The sequence below is a fragment of the Falco naumanni genome, chromosome 10 (assembly GCF_017639655.2).
Source record: "Falco naumanni isolate bFalNau1 chromosome 10, bFalNau1.pat, whole genome shotgun sequence".
NCBI classification, from domain to species: Eukaryota; Metazoa; Chordata; class Aves; order Falconiformes; family Falconidae; genus Falco; species Falco naumanni.
The window spans coordinates 6,143,151-6,160,946 of record NC_054063.1 but is presented as its reverse complement, the minus strand read 5'-3'; the positions used below and the strand labels follow the sequence as shown (position 1 = coordinate 6,160,946).

The 17,796-nt window shown below is 36.9% G+C and overlaps 1 protein-coding gene across 8 annotated transcripts in view; it reads right to left on the bottom strand.

Annotated features, from left to right (window-relative positions):
- The window catches only part of SOX6 (SRY-box transcription factor 6), a 376,098-nt gene that overhangs the window by 176,540 nt on the left and 181,762 nt on the right, over nt 1–17,796 (bottom strand). For all 8 annotated transcript variants that reach the window (XM_040608288.1, XM_040608282.1, XM_040608285.1 and 5 more), the window contains one exon: nt 179–268. In XM_040608288.1, the coding sequence (XP_040464222.1) occupies nt 179–268 (90 nt within the window). The remainder of the gene's footprint in view (nt 1–178; nt 269–17,796) is intronic.

The window sequence follows — 17,796 nt, the reverse complement described above, 5'->3', positions numbered from 1 at the left end:
TGGTGGACACATCCATCACCTCAAATATAAACATTAAAAAACAGGATGAGTTGACTAGAAAGAAGAAAGAACCCTCTTGTTATGGTTGTTATTTCTTATTTTTTCTGAACTTTAAAAAAATCCTCAATCCTCCTTTTAAAATATATGCAAACATTTAAAATTTGATCTAGTGAGATACCTTTAATTTCTCCAAGGAGATCGCTTGTGTTTAATTTTTCCATCTTCTCCTTCCAGTCTTTAGAAAGTAGCTTTTCCATGCAGGATGAATCTATTAAAAAAGAAAAACAAGGAAAGAGAAAAAAAATATTACCAAATATTACTGAATTTATTCTCACACATCAGGAAAACAGGTGCCATCTTCATTTTAAAACTGTTCTCCCTGTTCTAGGCGGACCATAGTTTCAAAGGCAAATGAACTTGTAGCTAAACAGAGCTCTTATTTAACTGCATTTTAAATCCAAAGTAATTCCACCAAGGTTAATGGAGTTACTATGGATTTAACAAGGGTCTAATTGAAAGGAAAACTTCGTTCAGGATTTATGCATGCTAACTGCCAATTTACATGCATAGATTGCCAATGTATATACAAATTCTGCCTTTTTCATTTGAGAATGATTGTACACTCGAAATTATACATGAAGATTTAGAAGCTTTTTTTGGAAATTTGGCACACAGTGACATCTGCAACCCATTTTTATACCCATGTCAATGCAAAAGTTATTCATATAATGTCTCCATGGAATTCATAAAAGCACTCTACATGTTGGATGTTCACAGTATCAGAAATTTTCTCACTATAAACAACATGCAATGATTAGAAGACAGACTTTCATAATTTGAAGTTCAGAATACGTTTCAAATCTTTGCCCCAACCTGGGAGGCCTTCCACAGGCAAAACTGCCACTGAAGTCATTATTAGGAGAAAGTAGTAGTCTTAGTAAGTTTGCTGTGATCAGACCCCAGTTCCAGGAGAAAATCTGATTTTGGACGTAATAGACTTCAATAACGTCTAAAGATTTTTTCAGTTCCTAAATTAAGCTAAGTGGCTCTGAAGCCTAAATTATACATAACCTTCCAGATAAATTACAAAAGGCAACTTTTAAGATGGGAATTCTTAGAGTTGATGGGTGATCCAGAGTTTTATGACTTTAAGAACCACAATTCAGATTTATAAACAATTACCAAGAAACCTTCTCACACAACTGAATGCTTATTTTCCCTTCCCAGTTAGTAACAATACAATCTCCATCAAACGTCGTGCATTTACTTTTGTCGGTAGACAGAGTCATCAACAGTGTCTATGCTAAACTCCTTGGAAACCCTTCATCCCAGTTTAGCGAGATATCACAAACACTATTTAAACACAAATCTGTTCCTGAAATTAATCTTTGCAAATGAATCGTATTTGTTGTAAGACCATGTCCCACTCTGGGTGCTGCTGAGCAGGTTGTTTCCTAGTGCATACGCCAGGAACAGCCAGGCACCTCAGCCGCCAGGAGCTCCCAGAGCAAGCTGCTGTTTGTCTTAGGAGGAGATCAATTTACACAATACTTTCTAAATAACTAATAACGTTCCAAATTTTGAGAACTTTTGCACTGATCCCACTCCAGTCACTTCCAAATTAACACCAGAGTGTACATGGTCCAGAATTCAGCCCAACATATCTTCTGCTAAATTAGTGGCAGATTAAGGTCAAATCGTGGCTCAAAGTCTCATGTCAGCAGTCCCATCAGAAGCATTCACACAAGAGAAAACCAAAGCAAAAACTTCAGATTAAAAATGGCAACGCAGACCGCATCTGTGCAATGGGTAACAGTTTGTTCCATCTCACAGGATTCAAAAAATATTCAGAGGCAGGAAAAACACTCAAACAGGTCACAGAAGGAGGAGTCAAAGATTTTGGGAGAAGTTTAAGGACTAAAAGGGTCACATGGCCAATCATATTTTAGGGTGCATGTAGTCTCAGCCTAAAAATTCACATTAGTATCATTCATTTGAAACAAACAAACAGAATCAAACAAAAAACAAAAAAGAACCCAAACCCAATTGAAAGCAAACCAGAGCATAACTACTGAAAGATCAAAGATCAGGTTTTAATTGCAACACATTTTCACCGTGCAAGCCTCCGTGGAAAGACAACATGGCTTGTAAATGTTTTTGAAGTAATATTTCCGTAGAAAATTTATTTACTAATTATATCTTTCTATGAAAGAGGCAAAATTAAGGAGCTGTGAGTTGCAATAGACAGTGTTAAAATACTTGTTATATAATAACAATTTACTTTTAACAATAACAGGCACTTATTACTTTTATGAGTTCTGGCCTAATAATAGAAGATTCAAGAAATAACCATCAATTATCAATAGAACATTATAATTTGTCCTTTTTTGTGATATCATCATTAGTTTAAAAAAGATGTTTCTGCGTTTCTCCCCTGCCAAAATTTCAGACCCCTCATCCCTGGAAAAAAACCCAAAAGCTCTAGAGTTTTATTTTGATGCTTGCTATAAGTTATGCATTTTACTGCTTTTTAGCTATTTCCCTCAATTCATACAAAGAAGGAAAACCCTTTAAATTAAAAATAATAATAATAATAATTAGCATATCACAGGATTTGATAAAGTACTTTCCTCAAAATCATTTGCTTTATTTCTTCTCTTACTGTTCTTAAGAGCACCCATGTTTGTCTGCAGCATTCCTATATTACATAAGGGAAAAAAAATCATATTTCTAAAGACAGACTGAAAAAGAACTGGAACGCAAAACAGATCTATCTGTGTGCCTTTTTTTTTTTATATATATATAATCACATCACTGGTTAAAATTTTTATCTCTATAAATGAGTGAAAAATTCCTTAAGAAACATTTCTTTAAACACCCCTGTCTCAGCTAAACTCTGTGTTACAGATCTGACCACACAATTCATAGCTACTGTACTTTGTTATTGGGAAGCTTACAGAAACATACGATGAGCCTTTTAATAAACTTTTTAATAACGTTGTAGAAATAGCTCTTTTGAAATTCCTGTAAATTTTCAATTAGTAGGTTTAATCTGCATGATTTTTAGAATTGGAAATAATCATATGTGTTAAAGCTCTCCGGAGGTCCTCCACATTAGACATGAAACTAAATATAAAGGCTTATGCTTGAAAGGCAATTCTCCCTTCAAGTTCTGTATTCTGTGTTCACAAACACACATTTTGAAAAGGTTTGTGAATCAGAAAGGGAATTTTTTTCTTCTTTCTGCACTGAAAATTAATTTTTCCATACACACAAAATCTACAAAGATAGCTTCTGACTTCAGTAAAATGCCCTCATCCATATTGATTCATTTTCTGGTTTGATTCATTATAGAAACAAAACATCGACTCAGAATCCAGCACTGAACATTGAAGAAGCCCGAATTCACATCTGCACTGCATCACTCTCGCTGCACTGAGGCTCTGCTTCAGCACCATTCCAAAACCTTGTGGATCACGACATTTTCAAAATTCAGGGGTATTCTTGTTAAAGACAATTATAAAAGAAGCAAAGAAAGAAATTAGCATTTATACATTTTTAGCTCTTCTCACTGACTTTATAAACCACAGTTGGGCTTATGCCGCAAAGTAGCATATTTCGTACTGACACATGTAAGATCAAACTCGTGAAGTTGCACTGGAGCAATTTATTATATTAACACCACCAGCTTCTCATCCTTTATATTCTTCTCTTGTGGACTAGGGAAGATTTTCTTTCAAGGACAGCAAACAGGTTAAGTATAATTAGAATGAGATGACTAAATTAAATCATTGAGTATTATTTAATATCACGGTTTATTACATACTTTGTTAGCAATTTTAATTGTAAACTAAAGGAGTTCAAAGTACTGTGAGAATCTTGTTAGACATGACAGTTTTGCAAAGGTGAATGGAAAAAGGATGTTAAAAGATAAATAAGCAGGAAAAAAAAAAAGGCAAGGAAAAAAAGCCTAGGTGTTAGATGAAAAGGATCTCTCCACAATGACAAAGCATCGATGAAAAGAATTAACATTTGTCCATTGGGTAATCAATCAGTCATGGAATGGATGGAATCCAGCTCTTTGTTGCATGACCGGTGATGAAGAACGAGTGTGTTAGCTATCACAGCCAAGCTCTCAAGTTCTTCCGACTGCATGAAAGTCATCTTGTTCCTATCAAGGATAGCTTTTGCCTCGTCTCTTCCTTATTCTTCCTTTTTTTTTTTTTTTTTTTTAAATTTTCAGTTTCACAGTCTTCAACAAGTTACCAACTCCAGCTATAGCTTACATGAATACTGTATGACCTTACAGTGGCCTGCATCTATCCTCATCGGTCTGGGGGGGCTGTTCCTTTTTTTTTTCCCCTTTTAATTCATTGAAGTAGCCTCCTATTACTTTCTTTGAAATACAGATATGAAAAAAAAAAAAAAAAAGCATTCATGCCATGTGTGTGTTTTTGTTTTTTATGGTAAAGTCATACATAAAAGAAAGCCTAAATGTGAGAGTGCAGCAGCAAAACTTCAAAGCACTGACTGTCAGACATTATTATTTCAAATCAGCTTTGACTTTTTGAGACTTAATAAAACACTATAGTACAGACTGGCATATTTATAACACCTACACCAGTGATCAACTGAACCATCTTATTCTTGCTACTGTGCAGTGCCTCGTTATTTCTTTTATAATAAGCTCCCCTCACAACATGTTGTAACAATACTACAAACTGATAGTTATTAATGATATGAGTTCTAAAACATGACTTGTTTTGCATACAATTCTTTTTGAATGCATACATTACTTTGTGACAGAAGACAAAAGCACATTGATTTATTAATAATGATTGCAAATGCATAGCAAGTTCATAAACAATACAGAAATATAATTCAATCAAAGGTATAGCTGACATACTTCTACATGTATCTGAACCGTTACATCTCAGAGAAAAAGGCACTGGAAAGACAAGGTGGAGGAATTAGAAATCAGGCATACTGTGAGAGAAATTGTTCTAAAACATGATCAGATCCCTCAGGAGGAGGAGGATAAGCTGCATTTTAGAAGAACAGTACTACAGAATTAGTGGCATCTTTGTCTCTATTTCAGGACTATAGTCCATAGTTAAACCCCATTACAATTTAGCAGATATTGCTGAACATAATAAGATCATACTTTTGCATCTCTAACTTTCTGTATTTTCTAAGCTACTCTCATTACATTGATCTGCCTGCAGCTCCACAGGAGAAGAGGTGTCCTCCGGACCAGCCTTTGCCAAACGAGCTCAAACGCTTCATCCAAGTCTACACCATGAGCAAAACAGCACAAGTGGAATTACCCTGTCAACATCTATGAAATATTTGTTAGAGAAAAATGTTACGCAGGTGTTTTGTTTTTTTTTTCTTTGAGAGTATGTTAAACGAGATTATGAACTTGTGACAGATATTTGTGTGCTCACAAGGCCTATCACGCTGGATTCCTACTGCAGAAGAGCTGCTTTTTTCCCCCAAAACCACATAAGCTTCAAATAACCATTACAGTGGCAACCATTTGGTTGCCCTGCTCCCTCCTGTAACTTTGCATATCTCACCACATACCTCAGGGCAAATGTGCTTTTTCAAGTGGGTGAAGGACCCAACATCTAAAATAATAACAATCGCAGCCCAACCCATCATGCATCTGAAGGAGGAAGGTTTCCTTCAGCGTTCTTCACAGAATACTAAATCTGTTAAGAGTACAAAAAACTAAATAGAATCAGTACTCTACAAATATTCCTGAAAAAAAGTCAAGCATAATTTAGATTACCCAAGTCAGGGTTTGTTTCTTACAGTTGAACTAAAACACCAGATGCATTGGTGCTATTATAAGATCCATTCATTAAAAAAAAGTTAATTATTCAGAAAATTCATTATATTTTTTAAAATCCAGCGATGAGTTTTAATATACCTGTGTTGGGACCTTTGATTAAGTGATCCATCTCTGAATGCGTAACAGCTTGCTTACATGTCTTTTGTGAGTTCACTGCCCATCAGATTTCCTTGAAGAACCATCTAGCTTAGATCTGTATCATAAAAATATTTCCTAATTTTCATGCTTCGTGTTCTGTATTTTAAAATTATATGCAAACCTTAACGTGTTGATATCAAAGGGAAAGGCAAAAGGTTAATTTAATTCACTTTGAAAGAACATGATTTTATAATCTTCTAACAATTCAAAATTAAATTAAGGAATTTACATTTACCTTCATGATTTGAAACATAAAACTGTAATTCAACCATGACTATCAGAAACTTAACTGCAGGATGGTACTATCTATTCTTATTTAATCCAAGGATGTAAAGTTTGTGTAATGTTACTAAAATAGATTCTTTGTTGCCATAGTTACTTTTTTTCTTCTTTCAAACACAAATTATCCTTTTCTGTTTCAATAAACTTTAAATAAAAGAAAAGGAGACAGCAACAATACAAAACTAATCAAAAATCAGCCTGAAGGCTTAACATCCGTAGTTGCAATGTACTGCCACCGTCTCTTGCTCATAAGCAGCTTGGCTTCAATCTTGTCGTCAGTGGAAAGGCAGGTCAGGGGAATCTCATCTCATCCTTCTCAATTTCCATACTGTTCTCATACAGTAATTAATTGCTCTGGTCTAACAGCAAATTAAAATAAGGCATTTCAGACATGTTGTTAGCCAGTGAACTGAGTTCTTTGGCCAACTTTTCAAGATTTTCTTGATTTAATAAGCTTTCCGAAGCCAAGTTCTTGAAAAACAAAAATACAATCACAACACAAAAACGAGCAATAAGACATTTAGAACAGGAAAACCTTCCAATTCCTTTTGCGACATTTACTGCAAATTTTTTTTTTAAATAATAATCACTCCTAAATTCTATATCTTCCTCCTGCCATGAAGGAGTCAAGTAATCCTGGCCAGTCGCTTACTCCCTCCTCTCATACTGATGGTTTCTATCCACCTCTTTGTCTGCCTGGGCTATTGAGGCTGTGATGTTCCTGGCACAGACTGCACATCTCACAAGGGTTTAGGGAACACCTAGCACATTTCTGGTCGTGATTTAGAACTTGGTGCCCATTCTCAGTACAACCTGTAGGCAGTAGTGTAAAACCAAACAAAGAGGGGAAAAAAACCACCAAAAAAACAAAGGGCAAAGAAGCTTTCCTAAATACAATTCTATGCAAAAGGCAGTGTGCTCACACTAGATGCTTTCTTGAAAAAGCAATAATGGAAATGCGACTGAGATCTGACTACCCAGCGTTACAGTTTTGTTTAGGACGGGGAACCAAGTAAATCTGCGAACTGCTGTACATTTTTTCACAGTGACAAGATTTCCACAATATGATAAAATTAGAACTGTAAGAGCTTGGAGAGCTCTCTTAACTTTTAATTAAAACTCTCCAAGCTCACTAAAAATAATTAGGCATTAAAATGTTCTGGTTTTCCTCTGAATTCATTTGCACTGCTTGAATGGTCTAGATCTTGCATGAAACAACAGACATTCTAAACAGAAACACTGGAATTTAACTGGGGGTGATTTCCAGACCTGCTTTCTGTGATGTGGCTAGTGGGAAAACACTGCAGAGAGTCTGAAGCTTGTACCAAATCCATCTAAAATGGCTTGTTTCAACAGGAATTCTCTAGTGCAAGAAGCATTTTGAGACACATGCTGCTCAGTGCAAAACTCTAGATAAAAAGGAGTTTGAATTTCATGGAAAGAATAACCCAAGATACAGTTCTGACCTTTATTTTTATTTATTTATTAAAAAGCAGAACCTTTAACCTTGCAAATGTTTTTGTTCTCTTAAAATAACTCATACAATGCTATATGCCACACTATTTTTAGAAAAGCAACAAGAGAAAGCATGCTTTTCCCATACAGCAGGGCACCGATATAAACATCAACACAGATGCTCTGTGAGAGAGAGCTGGACTTCTCAAGCACTTGATCATTAAGGAATGCACCAACTGTTTTAGATAATCTCGTGCCAGCTCCAATTCTGCTCCACACTCCCCTTTGGGAGTGGCAAATCTTGTCCTGCTCCTAATTTTTCATTTTACTCACTCCTCCATTCTTTCTTGTTTTTTTTCCCAGAACAGAGGGAAAAAGGCATTGTGTGCCAAGCAATGCAAGACGAGAATCACTTCCCCAAACAGAGCAAAACTTTCAGACAATTAACCCTCCCCTCTTCTTTCAGATAAATTACTAAGTATAAAATGCAATCTGTTTCCTTTGTTTACTCAATATGAACAATTTGTAAATGACTCAAGGATAAAATTCAGAAAATGTTGTGCTAAATTAGAACCATTATAAACATGCTAATGACTGCTCAACTAAAACATGCAGGATCAGTGTGAAGAAATATATTTAGTTCCTGTGAAATACAGTTGTATTGCCTCAGAACTATTTGGTCACTTAATTGTATATGATTACTTCAGGAAAATGTTAATTTCATGAACACTGCACTAGACGATACACTATGTATGTCAAACGGAGCTTTCTCAAATGTCAGTGTAATTGCTTGGATGCAATGTTTTGGCATATTAGTAGAAGAGAAATATCTTTAAAGTCTGTCAGAATTACACATACGTTTCATTCCTCCACTTAAAGTTTCCCTTCCATTATAAGCTATATTTTACTGTTAGATTGGCTGCATTCATTGAAGTACACATCATTGCCTTATTTGCATTACAATGATAGCATACTGTATATTATATGTAATCACCTATTCCCTAAGTATGTGCACCTCTATTTACTTCCCAAGTGAACATATAATATTGGCAAGAGAGAGTCTCAGGCTTTACACAACAGCAATCAGGGATAATCAGGAAAAGGGGAGCATAATTTGCTTGCAATTCCTGGCCAAAAGATTACATAAACTGATATAATAAAAAAGAATGATACACTTATTTTCCTCTCTCTTATTGCATATGTATTAGCAAAGTAATGAAATCAATAGGATTTGCAATATTTGTTATTTTGCAAAAAGCAAAGTTCTGCTAATGGAATCAGGTCTCAAAATCTTCAGTATTTTCCTTTGCCTCCACATCTTCACATCTTACTGTATTGACCAGCTCTAGAAGATCATTTTTACTCAGAGTGGAAAAGAACGGACTGAACCACTATCTTAGCTAGAACTCGTCAGCATAGCTCCATCAAAGCCTACTTTGCCTTAAATAGATTTAAAATTTCCACCAATATTTGGCTTAATTATCCTTTCTCTTAATCTCATACCTCCAATTCCTGTTACAGTCCTTTTACAACCCTAAACAATTCACTTTCATCTTTGGTATCCACTCTTCTCACACACTTCCAAGCTGAAGTGACTTTCTTCTCGTTATTACTCAAAAAAACAAAAAAAACCAAACAAACAAAAAAAAAACCTATTGGGACTTTAATCATTAAATCTTTCTTTCTTTCTTAAACTGCTCTGGAACAAATCATGTATCGTATGGCCTCTGGACATGTAATGTCTTTCTTTTACAAACAAATTTCCCTAGTAGCTCAAGAATTTGCAGATTGCATGTCAGTCTGTGTTCAGCTACATACTAAACCCAGCCACTGGACTCACCCTACCAAAGACATTTAGTAAGATTTTCTTTCCTTTTAACATTGCAACTGTCACAGATTCTTATACCAAGCTGAAACAAGCAGAAGTTCCCATCTCAAATCAAGAAATCACCTGGTAGCACAAATAGACTTACACGTTATTGCGTCTTATCAAGTGCAATGCCAATTAAACATTATCTTTTAACAAAGTAGAAATTCTGTAAATTTACTATGAAAAGATTACTCAAAGTTTAGTGGAGTAGAATCATCTTAAACAAAAGGTAACACAAAAATACAGCTGTGTGTAACCTTCTTCACACCAGGTTAGTTTCATGGAGTTGGGGGAGTGGGAGTGAAGGGGCTTCCTGAAAAGCAAGAAAAATCAGTTTCTATTAAACTGATTAATGTTCCTCGGAAAATTTGTGACACCAGATGACTTATGAACAAAACATGGATGATTCAAAAGACCTCTATTTTGTTCCCCCAAATCATGTTCTACTCATTACCCTAATAATGCAGTAATAAACATCTGTTTAATGATTTGAAGGCTTCTTAATATTGTGTATAAAAATCTTAACTCAGCTCTTACATAAAATATTCTGAAATTAAAACAATTGTATAACAAAAAGAATTTTTCACGAGAAATCCTTAAGCATTTTTGTATGTAAAAGTATAATACAAAGACAGCAAAATAATATGCTCTTGATTTGAAATGACTTCAAACAAGGATGCAAAGGAATGAAAACAATAGCTAGAATCTCCTCTCTATTTACCATTTCTGAAGGTCTCTATGGCACATGATGTAGTCTTTTCCAGGATGCTAAAATATACTGACAAAATCAGTTCTAGAGCCGCTTTTATACTAATAAAATTCTGACTTAAACTATCATATTCTATAGAAACAGAAACATAGAGCAAGCAAGACTTTCCTGAGCTAATTTCAAGATACAGAGCTTTGAAAGGTTCACAGACCTCACAAGCACCAATCTAATTGCCATGGTTATATATTTCAGGAATAATAGCTGGTTTGTTACAAATCTGTGAAAAGATTTATGAGAAGAATACACTAATATCTTCAAGAACAATATCATAACATTTTCATTTCCCTATATATATAGAGCTGAAAATAAGCCATCGGGGTTTTTTTTCTCCTGTAAAAGACCATTATAATTTTGTGAAGTCAAGTACTGGAAAGAGACAGAAATGCTAGCATTAAAGCTGTCGAGGAAATCCTAATTCAGCCCCTGTGTGAATAAACATGCTGATACATTCTTTAAATAAATAATAAACCAAACTTACAATAAAAACAAAAAATGTATGCAATTTTGGTACAGGATTCTTGCTGCATTCAGGCCAACGTGGGGCAACCCCAGACAAAAGCATGAAGATGAACTGCAGAGCAAACGAGGCTGGTGCCTGTGCAATCACTGGCCACATTTCATCGCGGAAGTTCAAAGAAATTACATGAATAAGGGAGGGAGCTGCAAAAGGAGCCACGATGGGCTGCCGTTTCATTTTCTGGGAGCTCAATTTACAAAACTTGGGGTTTTATTTGAGGAATTGCTGAACATTCACAGCTGCAGCTGTGTCAATGTAAAGTCAACGTAAAGACTGAGGCTATAATATATATAGCTATATATAAACTGCTGTACAGAGTTAGGTCCTCTGGAAAAGAATCAGGACCTAAACACCTCAAGCTGAGCAACCAATAAATCAATGATGTTTTCAAACTCACACTCCTAGTCCCACACCTGTGAAGGTGGTATACTGACTACTCTTTTTTTTCCCCTTTACAAAGACCAAGGTAATTTGTTTGTAGCACCTTTACAGACTATGCTGAAAAAAACCAGCCAGTTTTGTAATATTCATGTCTTCAGAGCTCAGCTTGAATAATAAGTAATTAATAGACACTAAGGCTTCATTTTGACCAGTAAGGATATAACAAGGCACTGGATAGTTTCATATTCATGAAGGATCATCCTGTTAGTGAACTGGATGAATCAGAATTCTTTTTGAGGAAAAATATTGTTTAATCATGTAAGTAAATGTATCTACATGGAAACAAAAATCATTTTCATTTTAAAATGTATTCAGTTCTGTTGGGTAACTGAAGAAAGCTTTCACCAGTTATGCAGACATTCTGCAAAATTAAAACAGTTTTAAACCTGTGCTTATACACAGCTCAGACTTGTATAAATCAGATTTAGTAGCCAGATTTGGAAACACTGGCAATTTCAAGGGTACTTACTGGTCATGGCAAATGAAAGACAGGGTGAACAGGTAATGGACTTTGGTTTCTCTGCATTGGATTTCACCACCTAAGAGCACTGATGATAATAAAAGAGTGCATGTTGCACCCCATCCTGGTGTGGCAAAGCAGCCACAGCCCCCTTTCACTCTCCTCAGAGCAAACCTTGACATTCCCCACGTACAGTCTGACAGACGTGTACAGATTCCTCTGCCTGCTTAGAGCAAGTGCTGTCACAGTGCGATGAGCTACTTGATCCTATGTTTCTCAGCAGAAAGTAATTTTTGCCCCCAAAGTTGTTGCACACATTCATCACCATATACATCTTCCCAAAATACGTCACATAGAAATACAATATATATCAGAGCCAAGAAAATGGCAGTCACATGGAAACATCTCAGAGGAGTTTTAATAATACTCGGAGAATTCTCATCCCCAGATCTGCTACCCAGAGAGGTAAATACATGTTCAGTACAATTAAATCTTCATAGTTACAGAGAAGGGAAACCACAGGAAGCTCATGCTACCTGTTTTGTGTTATTATTTCCTATTCTGCTAATAAACATCCTTCCTTTTCCAGAGTTCTCCTCACTACTAGCAAGAAATAGGCAATGGAGCTCTAGAGAATTACGCCACAACCTTCACTGAGAGTTATATTGCAGGTAACAAAGATAATTAACACAATTTCTGTCTTAAACAGTTAGTTGTCTTGCTTTTGTTGATTTAATCCAGACTCTATAGTTCTAACAGTTCAAATTAATGAGCTGAATTGTAGTTGCACAACTCCCCAGAAAATCAAGCATGCATGAAGTTTTACACTGCTACTTTGAAATTGTAGCTTAATGCTGGTTTATGATATACTCTTTACACAAATGCAAAAGAATCTAACTAAGACTCCATTGTTTTGAACAATTTTTCTCATATTTAGGGCAAATAGAAAATTTCATGTTATCAAAACAACCCCAACACAAAAGATTATTCAATTAGGAGTTCTGATTTATGATCTTAGAAGTACCCATTCCAAAGAACAGGACAGGTAGAAAATAACTTGTTAGAATGCCAAATGCCATAGCATATTGGAAAATTATTGTATTGCCTTATTCATTTAAATATATTACCAAATTCAGTGCATGAGTAACAGGTGAAGTTTTGATTCCTATTGCATTCAATAGATCACAGTCTATTGAGTCTAACTATCAATGCACTTCGGGCAACTTGCGCTCTAGGAATAATAAAATGCACCAGATCCATATATTTCTGAATTGGAAGTTTTACTTCCTGACTTTTAGAGTGCCTTTAGCCAGCCCATGGCATGATTTCAAAGGCTAGATCCTTTATGTACAAGCTTGTATGTATGGACTTCATGCAAAAAAAGTAGTGTGGCCACAATGATTCGAACACGCAATGCAAAGGCTTGTTACTATCAAGCCAAAGGCAGAAGTCTGGGCTACTGCCAGGTTCTCCATGTGCTTATGGTTTGGTCCATCTAATTTGTGTTTACATACATTAAAGCTGAGATTAATCCCTTACCCTTTGTTTGCATTTTCATTGTCTTTACTCCACATGAGAACTATCTTACTGAGGTTTTTATCTTGACTTTACCCACTAAACTCATTGTATTTAGACGACCATACAATCTTTTTTTTTGTCAACAAATGACCTCTCTAATCTCTGGGCTGCAAAACCACCTAAAACCTACTCCCACATTTGCACTCACACTATTAATATAATCATGAGCACTAGGAAGGCAGAGTCTAAACCATCGCGAGTTACATGTCTCTGGTTCCTTAAGCTTTTTTTAAACACCTATTTATGGGCAAGGTATAATTTACACCACCTTATGTATGGCTGGGCAGGTGGTACACTGTGACTGCTGCTCCTTATATCAAATGTGCTAGCGTCATTGTCAGTGGTGCCCACTTTTCCCCACCGATCACATTTTCACCTGTTCTTTCTTAGATCTGACTGAGAGCTCTCTGGCAAAAGGACTGTTGTTTGCTTTTACTACTGCTATATGTACAGCACGTAAAGGCACCTGAAAAAAATTGTGAAGAATTGATCTTAATTACTTCTAGGAAACTCAGAGACCCTTCAGAACTCAGTGGCCTGAGCTCCATGGAAAAAAATCCTCTATTTTTGTTCCTTTTTCCTTTCAAAGCTATATATGTCATATAACTATCTCAACTGGAACGACCACCAGTGCTCAGCCTAAGCCAGTAGTCGCCGAGCACTGTACCTCTGCCTGTGCAAAGGCAGGGGGGTAGTATGCCCAGGCATGGCTTTTCCCAAGGCAAAGTGGTTGCCGCAGGTCCCAGAGATGCTGGTATACTCCATGAACACCGAAATCACATGGAATTTTTTTAATTCCATAGTGAGATTGCTCCAGTTTCTCAAATTCAAAAAGTTTCCAATTTTAGGCAAGTAAGAAGAACTTGCATTTAGGAACAACAGTTCCTTTCAGTGAACGATCCCACATCCAGATATTGTCAGGAATTGCTCCAAAGCTTTTTAGGTGACAGGAAATAAACTATTTCCTTCTTCGGCAAAATGTAACTTCCTCATGAGTTTATTAGCTTATAAACAGTGGTGTAAATGTGAACTTTGATACAAAGGCAGTAACATCTCCCTTCTTCTGAAAACTATTAACTGGACCTACTCAGCATCTAAGACTACAGGCAATTAGTCCCAGAACTATGGCTAAAGAATTTAAATCGCCACAGTCCATTGCTTTTTTGCAGTTATTTACAAAATAAGTATAAAAAATGCCCATTCATTTTGATTGCATCTTTTTGCACTAATGAAACAATTTCAAAAGATGGGTAATGACAGAGATCTAAGCCCTTATATAATACTTATACCGTATTAAACTGTTGACCAGAGAATAAGAACAAGCATTGACAACAAATGTATAGGAAAACCATGATAAACTGTTTACTGCAAAGTCATGCAGGAATCACAGGAGCTGGATCAGACTGCTTAACAACAACTTTCTAACAGTGGAAACTTTTGCAAAGACTAGATTGAAAATGTGAATAACATGAGCACGTTCCACCTATACTGAAGACTGCACTCAAGCAAAAACACTTTTTACCTTTGAAGAAGCTTGTATGAGTCACATCGAGGACCTTTGGTCCACAAAAAGGGCCAGAAGTTTGGCCAAACAGAAAACCACACAAAAACCACTTGTAAACCACTAATTTTGCATCCAAAAACGATGTTACCTACACGGTCAGATACACATGTTCTTATCTTTGTTAAAATCAAAATTTAGATTTTTTTTTTTTAAATGCTACTTTTACAGTCTCCTGTTCCTTGCTTAGATGGCACATCCAAATCCTAAGGCCCAATTTCTCTTCTTTCCCGGGTTTTCCAGTTTCAGCTCACAGTATCATAGCTCTAACACACAAAGTTATCCGTAACAGCTTCTCAAAATTAGACAATTCATATCAGCTACTAGATGCAGTCCATACGCTGGGAAAACAATCCCGAGTCAGCCAACACCAGCCATGTTCTGTAACAACGCGCCAGGGCCGAGGTGCCAGGTGCCCTCCTGTACTGGGCCTCCTCTACATCTTGCTGCTAAGAGGCTGTGACTCTGACAGCACTGTATTGTAAAAATCTGGATTAAATCTAGCAAAGAAAGGGGTCATTTATAAGTCATCTGTGGGTACATTCTGTCTTTGGTGTGTGGCTGAAACTCCCATTAACACTAACATGAGCGACGCAGGCCTACTGATGGGTGAATTATACCCCTGACAGAAAAGTGGTTTTTTACTTGATGGATTTCCTTTGATGAACTTGTTGGCTACTGAACAGTCATGTGTATATATTTAAGTATTTCTCTGTGTGTATGCATTTGTGTATCTCTGCAGTGATGATGTCAATTTGACTAAAAACGCAGATAAAGCATTTCTTAAGCCAAAATGGTCCAAAGCTAATTTCCCCCATATAAACTTCGGTTTGGCCCTTATTTATCAAAACCAGAAAAAGTTTGACAGAAAAGGGGATCCAAATTGGTTATCCCAACAAGAAATAGAAGTTAGGGCCTTTCTTAAGACTTACTTTATAGGAACCGTATGCACAACTTTCACTTTCTAGAAAGTGGTTTTCTCTTGAACACACATCAGAACCATTCATCATCATATAATTGCAAGTTGTCAGTCAGAGCCGCACCCTTCGTGCAGTGGCAGTCCGCCAGCACATCTGTCAGAAGCACTCACAAGCTTCCGTGTATTATTGTAATCCCCTACAAAAGGAACAAGCCCATTCATCCAGTCCACATTTTCCAAATCGAATGACGACTGTAAACCCTGAGCCGCCTGGAAAAATAATAGCACTTACCCTAAAACTGCCACACTTGTCAGGTGACCACAGGCTGAACGCCAGAGAGCAAATATGAAATAATTCTAATCCCCACATGGAACACGTGGGTCTTAGGGAACTGTGTTCTTCGTGCATGAAAGAGGGAGGCTGGGTTCTGTGCATACAGCAAGGTGCTCTCCAGCGGGGAAGTGGGCTGCAGGGATAAATTGTTGTACCCATTCTGCAAACACTCCCTTCTTGCACTTTAGACTTGATTAGGAAAAATCTCTCTTTCTCCCTTAATGATTTTCTTTTTGGCTTCTTCTCTTCCCTTTCTCCTCTACCTAGATTCACCTAGTCTTTATGTTAACACATACTCTTTTCTCTTTTGCCTCTTTTCTTCTGAACCTCTTGAAAGACGCACTTTGCTCAGGCGGGCTCCGCAGCTAGCGCCTCGGGGCCAGCCTGGATTTTGTGAGCCTGAGGGCTTGGGCCAATGAGCCCAAAGCAGGCAAGATTCTCTTCTCAGAAATTACTTTAAGGACTTTCATGGAGAATTAAATAGCTTTCAAGGAATTAAATAATGCTTGACACAGGGCTTCAGAGGCTTATTTGCAGAGTATATGTGTATGAGAGCCATGAATACTTTGGAGAATGAAGTAACATAGTAAGCTTTACCTCTCCACTTCCATAACTCTCTTGCATTCTGTCTATGGAAAAGTATGACAGTTCCATGTCGAGAAACACTGAGTGAAACACATGCCATTGCCCTTCAACATCGCCACATGAACCCAGAAAGACTTCAAAGCAGCTTTGCTTCAGCAGGTGAGGCTGTGGATGGAGCCTAATGCTTCCCTCTACGCAGCCAGATCTTTACATAAGCTTAGACGCTGAGGTGAAGCCATGACTCCTCTCCCACCCCCCCTTCCAGTAACTTGCCCCCAGGAACTTTACAGGAGCAGACGCAGACAGTCAGCACGCACACCCAACCCTAATGACTGGGCTGGTAAAGGCTTTGTGCGCTCCACACTGCTACTGGGCATTTTTATCAGCCCTTGATGATAAATGAATGAATATTATATATACAGACATATACAAACATATATTTCTGAAATACTTTGAAAGATGGATGATCAGTGACCTGCTAAAAAATTTATTTCCAAGAGCAAATAGAGAAAGCATTACTCTCGAGTGATACAGCCAGAAGTATATTATACCATCTCAGGGCACAAAGGAAGATAAATACTGTAACAAATCAGCTCTCAGCTGTGCTGCACACCTATATTCACACAATGTTGCTGTTCAAACTAGTGTTAAGGAAAATCTAACAATTCTCAGACTATCTCAGGAGAAGTCTCTCAGTAATGTAACACTACCAACTCAAGCATGAAGAAGCTGCAGAAGCTGCTCTGCTTACTCCTGGATGATCACACAGACCAGCCTAGCTGGTCCACCCCATCAGAATGAAGCTGGAATACAGGACTATCAGTTTATCATCACACTCCTGCAAAACACGCTGGTTTTCAAACACCATTGGGGGAGAAATCAACCCCTCAGTCCTTTCATGACTCAATTTCTCAGATAGAAAGATGATCTTTCTACCTCATGCAACTACTGAACAATTTAATCCTTTTGTAAATTGGTAATACCAACAGCTTTAAGCACAATAGTATCATTTTTTCAATTACACTATCTT